General features: G+C 38.4%; 1 protein-coding gene across 5 annotated transcripts in view; it reads right to left on the reverse strand.

Moving 5' to 3' along the window:
• si:ch211-119c20.2 (caskin-2) overlaps nt 1–12,815 on the reverse strand; it is a 57,522-nt gene that overhangs the window by 8,899 nt on the left and 35,808 nt on the right. For 4 of the 5 annotated variants that reach the window (XM_036572378.1, XM_036572376.1, XM_036572375.1 and 1 more), the window contains 7 exons: nt 12,340–12,448; nt 9,250–9,344; nt 6,841–6,952; nt 4,404–4,574; nt 3,160–3,249; nt 2,648–2,781; nt 892–964 (listed from right to left, as the gene is read on the reverse strand). In XM_036572378.1, coding sequence (XP_036428271.1) covers nt 892–964; nt 2,648–2,781; nt 3,160–3,249; nt 4,404–4,574; nt 6,841–6,952; nt 9,250–9,344; nt 12,340–12,448 — 784 coding nt within the window. The remainder of the gene's footprint in view (nt 1–891; nt 965–2,647; nt 2,782–3,159; nt 3,250–4,403; nt 4,575–6,840; nt 6,953–9,249; nt 9,345–12,339; nt 12,449–12,815) is intronic. The other variant, XM_036572379.1, reaches the window with a different exon arrangement.

Genomic DNA, 12,815 nt, shown 5'->3' on the forward strand with positions numbered 1-12,815 from the left:
ATGCTCCAAAATTAAGCTTTCCCACAAGAGTTGGGGTTGTTACTGCAGCAAAGAGGGAACAATTAATACCCATTAACACCATTGATTTCAGAAGAAACATTAGATGAGGAGGTGTCTACAAACTTTTGAACAACTACTCCAACAACTGTGTACAAGAGACAACAGTACAATTACCTACACTTAATTCTGATATTAATAATCATACAGCAAGTTATCTATTAATGATAATCCCAGCAATTCAAACCACCAATCTCCTTAAAAATGTGTGAGACAAACAAAAAACCTGTATAACACATCCAACAGATCAAGTGTAAAGCGATCCATTTTCAGATATATTAGTTGTCATATCTTACCTCTGTAAAACAAACTGAATTTCAGCAAGTTCCTTGATTTCATCCCTACACTAGATCCTAAAGATCTCGCAATTAATTCCACTGGAATCAGAGGGGAAACAGCCTTTACTCTTGTTTTCTTCTCCTTACAGTCTTAGTATTTATCACTCTACCACTTCTCCCTCTCTCTCTCTCTCTGACTACCTCCTTCCTCGTCCCTCCTCCCACAGAGGAATCTGACCATGCCTAGAATAGCTTACATTGGACCAGATCCTACACTTACAGCTTCTGTCCCTTTTTCTGACATGTAACAAATGGCTTGCAGAGGGAAGAGCTCTGTTCACTCTTTATTACTTTTTATTACAATTTTTATGTGGAGCAAGATATTTTGTTTATCTGTTAAGGAAACAGACATTGATCTTTCACTTTGTGCCATTCATCTTAAAGTCCAAACACAGCAAGACTGTCTTTTTTGTTTTTGAAGGCAGAGGAGTGTAAGTATTAAAATATATAATTTATTTACATCAGAGTACATAAGAGTGTATCAGAGTGGACTGACCTGCAGGCTCTGGCTTGATGATGTCAGGAGTCAGGTTGTGCTGTTCTACTGATTCACCAGCAGAGGGCGACATCTGCCCAGAAAAAGACATGATATGTCTGAGACCGTGGAGAAAGCAGCACTGAAGGTGTTATATCAGAAGCTTTGAATATTAATAACTATCATTAAGAGATCTTAATGACACTTATGTTCTCATTTCTGTTCTAACTAAGCTAATCATATTCAGTGGGAGCCTGTAGGCTTTCTGATGGAAATTTCAAATGATAATACACTGAAAATATGTGAAGAAACATGATTAACTTCTTTACTGTTTATGGTCTGTATTACTGAGCAGATATCATGTATCTTCACTGAGCAGTCAGAGGACCAAAACAGAAGGACACAAGCAGAGAAAATAGCATCTCTCTTACTGTACAGCATCACATATTATTCTATTGCACGTTTTGGGAAAGTTTCTAACAGATGTCAAGTGACCAACCTAAATGGCTGTAGCAAAATGTTATCTGGGATAACCTGTGACTTTTTGGATAACTGTAAAATTCTCAGGCTGAGCTAGAGATAGTAATTATATGTACATATTAGTGCTAGCCCATATTAGGAATTCAAGGTCTGAGCTGATTTGGTTTTCAGAAATGAATGGTGTTCTGGAAAACCGCCACTGTTGTTTCTTGTGGTAAAATAAATTGTTTTTATTTATTTATGATTTATAAATTGTGTTTTAAATTTAATTAATGTTTTAAATTGTTCCAAAGCCAATATTTTCTGCTGTATGGACATTCTTTGTCTCAAAGTCGCCAGATCCTCTGAAATACCAGGTCATTAAGGAGCCAAACCACAGTGATCGCTACAAGTCAGCTAACTGCTGCGGACTGAATTTACATCATAAGACTGGCCACCTCATTAAATTGCCCCCCTTGCAAACCTGCAAGCTTTGTCAAATGTGATGTGGTTTTGGTGGTCTTAGGCTGCAGTTTGCATCGCTGGTGTTGATATATAACAGTGTTGAAGTTTAACCATAGTCAAACTTTCATGCGACATCATTTCAGTGAACAGGAGCGTTCACTTGCTTATAGCACGTATGTAGCATTATTCATGTTTGGACTGCTAAATGACCTCGAAATTCACTTAGAACTGGAGTTCCTGTCATGACCATTACACCAACAGAATAGATACAATACAGAATAGGCGTGACTTCAGAGGTCTATGAAACATTTTGTGCTATGTGTGGGTGGGAACAAACAGAAATTCGTAAACCAATCCAACGTCTCGCGAAGGCAGACCTCAAAGTAGGGGGCAACGGTGCGCTCATCAACATTGCTCAACAGACAACAAGCTTGTAGCATAAATTAGCATGGCTGAAAAGTCCCCCCAAAAACCTCTCGATAAATATGCAGACATGTCGCTTGTTTGCTTGTGTTATTGATTGTACTCTGGACATTGAAAGAGCAAGACTAGATGAATATGGGGGCCGAGTTTTAGAAGAGCTGTACACTTGTTTGCACTGGATTTTGCTGCAATCCAGCACTAAAAGTTTTACCAGTTGTCCCCAGAGGCAGATTCTTGCTATGAGATCACGTCTGGCCCTGTGAGACTTCTCTTTACACTGTGTGAACATTTTATGCAAATGGATTTCTAGGCAGTTTGAAAAGTTGCACTAAAAGATGATATGATGTTTTTTTTCTTCCTTCTTTTGAAAAGTTCTCCTACACAGTTTCAGAGACAGCATTGATATGCTTCTTTAGAGTGTCTGGCACACCTTGTTGATGTCCTGTGCAATAGCGCTGGACTGGTGCTGTACATTATGGGTAAAGTTGCCTTCAGTGCTCTGACCACTGCCAGCACTACGACTGCTTCCAACACTGCCGGCACTTCCAACACTGTTTCTGTCTCCTGAGAGAGAGCAAGAGACATAGAGAGACAAAGACAGAGAGGGAGAGGGAAGGAGAGACACTCAGAAAGAAAGATGCTTTGTGCATAAAATAGTATTGGAGGAAGAAGTAGTAGTCACTAACTAAAGGAGGGGTGCACAGTGGTTTGCAGGTGTGCAGCTAGAACATAAAAAGCGTGTTAAGACCAGGGTGGGGGGAACTCGTCTAAGGTTGCTTGCTTTAACTCGTCATGGCCAGGTCCACAACTCATCACTCCTGAGCATGTGTGCTCACTGCTCTCCCGAGCACGAGGACCAGCAGAGGGTGACAGGCACGTGACGACAGGCTGGGGTCACACTGAAGATGGACAGGGGCCGACAGGGAGGTGGGCAACTCTTACCGGTTAGAGAGGTCCTGAGGACCCAAATATCCTCTGGCTCTTTGGGGCTAGCTGGTATACACAGGGCACTGGGGCTGTCGGGAGGTGAACCTAGCAAACACAAACACTTTAAAGGCTCAAAGGGTGAAAGGGGAAACCTGTGGAGGTCTGTGGGCCCAGTGCTCAACCATACAGTCACAAAGAGTGTCAGAATATGCAGCCTGAGTAAAACTAGGCGAAGGTCAGGCCTTGGGAGCTGTCTCCAAAAGGTGGAGTACTGGTGATGTGGCCCAAAAGATTCCACACAGGGTATAGGGCAGTGGAATGTGAGTCACTGATGGGGTGCTATTATCACTCGTCCTCTTACAGTAATCATTACTTACAAACCTGGGGTATTTCACAAAGGAGGATTTTTCAGTAAGTCAGTAATCACATAATAGTTACAAAGTAATTAATGCAGTTAAATTAATTTACATTCAATTTAAATTTTCTGTGAATTGTAAATTCCATCATATTTTTTCTTCTCTATTTAGGAAAGCAGTATGTCAGTATGTCAAAATGTTGACTTAGTATCTCAAAATAATTATTTTCTTCACATATTGACTTTAAAAATAATGACTATTACCCTTCATGTCTCAAAATGATGACTTATTTATCCCAAGATTTTAAGAAACTACATCAAAATAGTGAGTTATTACATTTCAAGAAAGTAAAGTATTTGTTTGTTTTGATTTTGGTGTCAAGAAACGGCAAAACATGGCAAAAAATAAAGGACGTTTTTCTTTGCTCAGAACAAAACTGCATGCACAGCAATAACTTTTATTTTAAATTCAAATATCACCTGTTCTACTTTCAAACTCTGCACTTTCAGCAGAATGTCTCTGCTTGTTTCAATGGGCTTCAAGTAGGAAATAATATCAGAATGTCAAATAACATTAAAATCAAAATGATTTTGTTATCGCTGGAGATTATGATGATGTCTCAAGGTAATGCCTAAGGTGATGACTGTCCAATAGTAACATCTCTCTTCCTATTAGACAGGACTAGCTTCTGCCTGACGTTCTCTGCCTTACTTTGAAATCCTGCTTTGTGACACACTGTGCTGAAGAAGAGGAGAGGTGTGTGTATGTGAGAGAGGCAGAGTATGCATGCACGCATATCTACCCGAGTACCACTGCTAGTGTTTGTGCATATGATTAAATCTTGAAAGAGCTTGTGTTTTCCAAGCACATTTACGAATGACTGAACGGTATAGCCTACAGTACCTGGGTGCTGATCCAGGCCATTTTGTCGAGGTAAGGCAGGATGAGTGGATGCGTACAGGGTGTAAGAGTCATCTGTGTGGGGGGCAGGATGAGGGCTGCGAGGGGGAGGGACTCTGCCCAGTGTGTGATGTCTTTGGTTGGGCAGTGAGGCCTGACGAGAGAGAGTGCCCCCTACAGACACAACATGGAAACACATGATGAATTCTGCATCAGTTCTTAAATTCATCATCAGTTATGAAGAGACAGTCATTATAACGAACAAACAAGACGCTCATGTCCTTGTTGGAACTAGGGCTGTTACGATTAAACTTTGATTAAAAGAAAAGGTGCAATGTAAATGTACCCTGAAAGGTACAACAATGGTCTTAAGATCCAATTGTGCACCTTAAGTAAGTTTTAAAGGTACACTACATTCACTTTCACAGAAGGATAGTGCAAATCTGTACCTTTTCATAACATAGCGTTTTAAGGTAGAAAAACAAAGTCAAGACAGGGTGAAAGGAGTTAATACAACTTGTAAAAAAAAATGGATTATGGCACAATTATATTCCATAACTAAATACACCATGATCTCCAAAGGTTTAAATACCCATGGTAAATTTGGTAAAATGTGCCATAACTTTTGCACAAGTCACATTTTATGTTCTATGTTCTTCCAATATGTTAAATTTAACAAATAAATAGTAATTGTGCATTTGTGTTCTCTGCAAGGGATGTGTTTTGTTATGTAGAAAATCAACAAAATCCATTTTTATTGTTTTGCCTTTTTTAAAACTCTGATTACTTATTACTTGATTAATTGGTAGATTATTTGATTGTTAATCAGTATTGACAGCCATAGTTGGAACAAATGAGACAAAAGGGTATAGTGGCAGCGCACACAGTGAGATAAAGTAGAGCAGTTTTTGATCAGTGTGTGTTTTGGACTCATCATCCCCAGTTCAGCAGTACTGAGGCAGAAGCTTACCGCGGAGGCTCATTTTGCGCAGGCTGCAAGATGCTGACACCATGACATGGCAGAGTGCTTATTCTGCCTCTTTGCCTCTCCCCCCCCAGTCTCTCTCTCGCACTCACACACACACAAACACACACGCACATACACACAAAACGTCAACAGATCCTCATTTCAGCTCAGATTTTCTACTCAGACCCTTCCAGCTCTGAGCCTGCAACCCTTCTATAGAGGCTCAGGGCTTTACAGCTGATCTGACAGTCCCCAGTATGTCCCTGTTAATCCTATTAGAGAGAGTGTGAGTGTGTGGGTATGAGTGAAACAGTGAGTGTAAGCATGTGTGTAGACAACTTTATCAATGGACCTCATGTTTTGAAGAACCCTGCTTGTGAGAGCTAATTATCATTATTTTGAGTACAGATTCTCACCCAAGACCAGTCTTCATTTAGCTAATTTCTATTCAAACCAACCATTCAGTAAGGATGTGTATGAGTAATTTTAATATTCCAGTGTGCATAAGAGTTAATGACAGATATCTGGTTAACCACAGAGAAGAAAGAAGTCAACAACAAAATAGGAAAAAAAACGATCTTCAGCCATGTTTAGCATAGGGTTATACACTCTTAAAAAAAAAAGTTCTTCAAGGGTTCTTAAGTGTAGAAAATGATTCTGAATGGAACCATGAACACTCGAAGAACACTTTGCATGGCGAAAGCGTACTTCTGATTGATGGAGAATGTGCCGTTTATGGTTCTATATAGAACCTTCTTGAAAAAGGTACTATATAGCACTGAAAAGGGTTCTTCTATTATTATAATTTCAAGCTTCTAACAATAGAAGAATGCTTTTTGGTGCTATATAGACTCTGGACTCTAGAGTTGTCAGTCCATTGTTCTGAGGACATCAGTAGCTTTTATTTGATTTGCAAAGTGTCTTCTTTTTTTGTCAATTTCCTTTTGTCTATTTCCAGCTACACATCCTTTCAGAGCCATAGCACTGAATTGTCTTCTCACAGTGGAAGGATGGATAGAAACACCTGTGGATCTAAAGCAAGAGTGGAGCTTGATTTTCCCCTCTCTCTCAAAGATGAAACCTTTAAGGGCTGCTTATCTGATGGTGACGGTTTTGGTTGGGATTCACATTTTCTATATTGATTTTGGAAACTTTGCACAGTTCTGTATCTGTATGCACATTTTGTACACACCTACTAATCCACATCTACTAAATAAACGTAAATGTAAAAATACATCAAAAATACAACAGTTTCTGTGTGAAATGTTAACATTCTTAAAAAAAACAAGCAACATTTCCCAAAACAAAGAAAGGAACTGCCTGCATTTCCATAAAAAAACATAAAAAATATACTATTACAGAGAACATGCATCTTCTGTTTTAGGTAGTACAGAAGAATGACTGCAGGTGTGATATGTTTTCAGGGACCTCAGAATTGTTTTCATAATTTGATTGAAGACGGACTCTACTTACGTCGGTTAATGACCTCCACAATGGAAGGGGGGAAGTAGCCCACACGGTCAGTGCCTCTCTGGCTGTCATGAATATGCCCTTTCCAACGTCCATCTACGTGCTGCTCTAAGACCTATAATACACCAATAATATTACATTAATTATATCATCAAATAAGAAAGACTTAAACCCCACTTTCCATTAAGTTGTGAGTTTAGACAAATTTATCTCTGTCTGGGTCTTTTAAATTAATTACAATTATTAATTATGAGTTGTAACAGTGTGTGCTAAGCTTCTGAAGAACATTCTGAATGAGTTACAAAGCAGTCTCTCTATACATGAAATGTTAGAGGACTAGACCTCACGGTCAAACACTTAAACCATCAGTCTAAGTCTGTTGGGACAAATTTTTCTTAACCTTAAGGCCTAACCTTTTGTGCTCAAGTCCTAATTTAGCAAAGCATGCTGAGCAAATGAGCCAGTTAGCATTCCATGGATGGTGCACAGGGCTAAGGCCTTTAGTAGTGAGGGACACTGCAAGCTCCAGAGGACATTTACAAGGCTGGGTGAGAGTGAATATGGCCTGGCAGTTATACATGGCTTTACGTTCAGTATTGCTCTAAAACATGCCTTAAATTCTGCACACCTTTTTTTGCAGGTAAGATTTGCCAGTACTGCACATTTGATACAATGTTTGGGGACTCTTTGCTTCACTTTCTGTTTATTTTGCAAAAAAGTGAGACATATTTTATTATAATAACGATAACATATTTAAGCAATAAAACACGCTTAAAGTCATTCATTATTATGAATAACATCACGGCTTGGCTTCTGTCTGCAACAAATCACAGCCATGATGTTATTTGCGATAGCATGCCCCTTTCGTGTTCTACTGTGTAAACATGTTATTGGTACCAAAATAAATTATGTCACAATATGCCTTTCCGTTTATATTGTGGATATTAGAGATATTTTATTTTTAAAATGGATTTTATAATGATAAACAATACGCTTTTCTGAGCATATCAGGAATAGTATACTTACTTAAAGAACACTGACCAACTCTTTCAATACCAAACGAACATAATTAGTCCTGCTTAACTGGATTTAATTCAGTACAGTATGTGAAATATTGAATAGAAATCATTGTACTTTAAAATTTGGCAGTTTTTAAATGTAGCTCTACCAGTGCATTAGGCCTCAATCACCAATATCTTGCTAAGATTTTTTTTTAATCTTGAGAAAGGTCCTAACAAAAGTCTATGTCAGATTCATGACGTGTTTTTAATCCACAGAACTGTCTGCACCTTAATGCTCTTAAATGTGCACAGATTCTGTTCTTACCAAAGAACAAATCTCAAATAAGAAAACATTGGTGAATGTCAGAATCTTCATGAAAAAGGAGTAAGCGGGTTTTAAGAAGAAATTTCTTAAGAATGGTTGGTGAATAAGGCCCATTGTATCTATGTGCCAGAATATCATGATCTACATTGTGTAACATGAAAATATCTTTAAGCATGTCACATGAAATTTCTGCCATATTGTCCACCCCTAGCTGGTAAGTTTTCTTCTTTAGTTATTAAAAATCACTGCACTATTTTTTTCCTTGCTTATGCATTTTATCCATTCCAATTTGTACAGTAGCCATAGAAAAACTAAATATTGTGACACATATTGTCTAAGTATAGTGATATATATTTATATTTGTGACATACTGCCCGCCTGTACAGGAGACTGACCTGACTAAGCTGAAATGTCTCTATTACTTAAATTATTATTATTTTTTTTTGACATCTCTAACTTCCTTCATTTCTCTGTTATTTGAATATATCCAGCTTATATCATCTCGTTTCCATGCTGGCAAAAATATCACAAATATCGTCAACCGAACACACTCGCATGCAAATGTACACACTCACACACATGGAGGGTGTGAACAAAGCACCCTGGCATGTGTTTAGTAGAGAGCCTCTGGGCCCACATTTCCAGTGTATTCTGTGAAGAAAAACAAGCTTGCAGGCAAGGAAAAGAACACCGAAGAGCAGTGAAAACAAACAAGGAAGACAGCATGTGCGGCTATGGCACACGCCACGGTCCAATCGCCTGAGTCACTCTTGAAAGACTGAGTGACAAGAGCCTGTTGCAGCACGCTGGACCACAGATCACCTCCACAAAGTGCCTTACTCTACACTCAGACCTTCAAAAAGCCTTCTCCAGGCAGCAGGAACAACGCAGACACACACACAACCATAAAATTCCTGGCAAAGGCGTAAACTCTGCATAAAAATCCACCACGGATCACATTTTTATCATCACCTTCTGATGAGTTTCATAAGTCTAGTATTTTACTTATTATTTTTATTTTATTATACCTTTTAATCAAATTGCCACACAAAAAACTACTAACGATAAAGCATCCTCTATGCTTACCATGATGACGTCCCCAGCACGTATGTTCAGAGCTGTTGGGTCGTGGAGGTTCCAGTAGTCCTTCAGTGCTCTCACTTGCAACGCTCCTGACGCCTCTGAAACACACAATCAAGAGACAGACCGTTTACATTCAAACAGCTTTAAGACAAACATCTGCGGGCTATTCAGCTAACAAACACTTCATACAGGTCTGGACAGACTGGGTGATCTTTAACTATTTAACTTTACTGGAAATTCTGTATTAATACTCTGAGTAAACAAAACGTTTTATACATCCTGCTTTCCTGAAATGCACCACTTGGTCAACTTCTCCCTCCACCCACAATCCAACCACATGGTATTAAGGCCTGAGGTTGTAACACCTGTGGCTCTTAAATCAGCCTTACAGGAGTTTATACACAAAGTGGATTTAAGTGCAATGTTGTCAATTAAGATAAACAGACTGCAACATTTAGACTGGAACAGTTCTGTAATGACATTTTAACTAGTGATATGTGATATGATAGAAACTTAACATCTCAATATGTGAAGATGTTTAAAAAAAAAAAAAACATACACTGAATAGTTCAGTGAGATGCAGTAACTCACTATCACTGTACTATATTAAACCCAGGGCCAGACCATAAACCCATAGTAGGATAAATGTAGCTTGAAATTTTGCCTCAAGAAAGGTGTCAGTTTAAAGTCTTTAAAGCAAACAGACAAATGTTTGTTTTCACATCAGCTAATGTTAGCGGCTTAGTCACATCATGTTTCACCTCGTACTTTTCAGCTTGTATCCGAGCAGAGTTGGCTGACAAGAAACAATAAATTCAATAAATGATGTTTGAAGTATTATTTCATTCAGTCTATAGGGATAGAGTGTAAAATGAACTTGAGCTTCTTGTTAATCTGTCTTTTTCTTTGATGCTTCCAATATGCTATGGCTGCACTTTGTGCTCTCTGCATCGCAGAGCTTTGTTTCTGCTGTGCAGTAGCCTTTAGCCCAATGCAGTGGTCTTTCTCTGCTTCTTTCTTTGGACTAAATAAGGACCAGTTTCCCAAAAACATATTAGTGTTACGATCATCTTAACTGGTAGAGAAAAAGCGTTCAGTGTCATGTTCGGCTCATCACTTAAAAGTCATCTAAGGTACTTTCAGAAACGCCAACTATACACTACAAACATGTAAGAGAAAGATGCAGGTTCTACACTGCACTCTGGTGAAGTATACAGTTCAGACATTTTATGGCTCTTCAATATGAAAATAAAAGATTTGAGTAAAGCTAATTTTCATATCAAAACTTTTAATTTACTTTTATGACTATTCGAACACTCAAAGATCCTAACCCATCCCTAAAGGATACTAGCAAAAACTAAGAACACAACATTTTTATCAAAAGTTTTCATACTGTATTGCACTAAACCCAATTAAACAGGACAAATTATGTATGTTTCTTTATAATGAAACACGCAGTTCCCCAGAAATGCATATATTGTGCTGTAAAAAGATATAATTAATCATGATAACACCAAATATCATCAGACTGCTCAGCCCTAATTTGAACTTTAGGTATAAAAATGATGGAATTACTGGTTAATGCACACCAATTTACTACTAATGCTTATGACAAGGCTTTTGCAAGGTGTTAAGGAGCAGAGCATTAAATCATTAGTGCATGTTGGATCTCTTATTAAATAACAGCCTATTTAAAAATATATCTATGCACAAACCCAAATCCAAAACATTTGGGACAGTACGTGAAATTGTGAAAAAAAAAAAAACGGAAGCAGTGATTAGCAAATTCTGTTAGTCCCATATTAAACTTTTTTGTTGATGTTTTGTGTTTTTATTATGTGTTTTTTCAACAAAAGTTGGCACAAGAGCATGTTTACCACAGTGTTAGACCACCTTTCCTTTTAACAGCACTTAGTCAGTCATTTGGGAACTGAAGACAAGAACTTTAAAAAGCAGAATTTTTTGTATTCCCTGAAAAAGACAGCATCTAAAAGGCAGCATGTGTGGCTTCAAAATGTGTAGATCACTTTCATGGTTAATGGTGCTTTCACAATGTACCCACCTCTACAAAAACACACCTTGGCTTTTAAACTTTACACTGGTAACAATCTATATCCTTTTCTTCTTTCAGTCCATTTCAGATGAGCTCAAGCCCAGAGCAGTCAACAATGTTTCTGGACTTTCAGGCTTCTACTGTGACCATCAACTCATCCTTGCATCTTTACCAAACATGCTTGGCAAGCTTTAGTTAGCAGCCAAGCACTAGCTAGTAGCAACCCGGTTAGCATGATGTAACTGGCATAACGCTAACTTGTTTCTGCTTGTTTTCAATTTTGATGAAACTATTCCCTTAAGCTAGATTTGACTGTTAAATTACCAGGACTGATAATTATCAGTCATTAGCCAAAACTCACAATAATACAGTACTGAAATAGTCTGAATTAGTGGGTACATTCCTGAGATTGTAATGAGGTAAGAGAGAGAAACTAATTTCAGAACACAGAGGATAAGCACCGCTCCTCTTCATATGTGGCTCTCTCAGCCTTGTAAAGCTTGCATATCAAAGCACAGACTTCAAAGAAAACAAGCCAGTGGATTACAGGGGAGAGAGCGGAACTGCAGAGTTCAGTCAATAGCGACAGAAGCACACAAGCCTACAGACACGTCTCACAGACACATGCACAGACACAGACGCGCAAAAAACCCCTGCATCTCAGCCACAGCCCCAGGCGAGGCTGTCAGCGGCGTGACAGAACAGAGGCAACGTTATGCAACATTTCTACCCCTACACCACCCCCTGCCCCTCGCCTGTCTCTCTCTCTCTCCTTCTCCTTCATTGCCTGTGTCTCTCTCTCAAACACACAAACACTTTGTCAAGCAGTTTTAAGAATAAATAAAAAAAATAATAAATAGTTCATCCTCTTTGTCACAGTGAAGACTTTTTAACGATGGCAAGATAAAAATAATACTGACATGAATCAAACATAAAACAGACTGCAACAAATAAAATACAGGGCGTACATGAAGAAGAAAGAAAGAAAGAAAGAAAGAAAGAAAGAAAAGAAGAAAAGGCTTGATTGTGAAGTTAGTCACCTCTGAGAAGTTGTTTGATGTCTTTGCTGGCATGTGAGGTGGTGAACTGGTTCACTATGTCCAGTGCGGTTTGGTTATAGGTGTTGCGGATGTTGACATCAATTCCAGCCTACAGAATATATCAGACAGATATTTTACCAATCCTACATTTTGAGACAAAAGTATTGTCTTTGAAAAGGAAAATATTACTGTCATGAGAGAACCTCCTTATGCTAAATCAAACTTTCCAAGAGAGGCTTTTTTTTTCTCTTTAAACATGAACTCGATCAAGGTATCAAGTTGATCCTGAGCTCACAGAGCTCTAGTATAAAATGTTTAAATATATAATGGTGGATAGTCCTAAAATGTATGTCTTATAAAAAAATGCAACTTTAAAAAACAGAGGTGAGGTGACCTCAAAAGTTTTAACTATAAATTAAAACCCCCACTGCAGAGTTAGTACATTTGCCCCTTCACAGTAAATCTGACATTCTTGA

This window comes from Colossoma macropomum, unplaced genomic scaffold, assembly GCF_904425465.1.
Source record: "Colossoma macropomum unplaced genomic scaffold, Colossoma_macropomum, whole genome shotgun sequence".
Taxonomy (NCBI): Eukaryota; Metazoa; Chordata; class Actinopteri; order Characiformes; family Serrasalmidae; genus Colossoma; species Colossoma macropomum.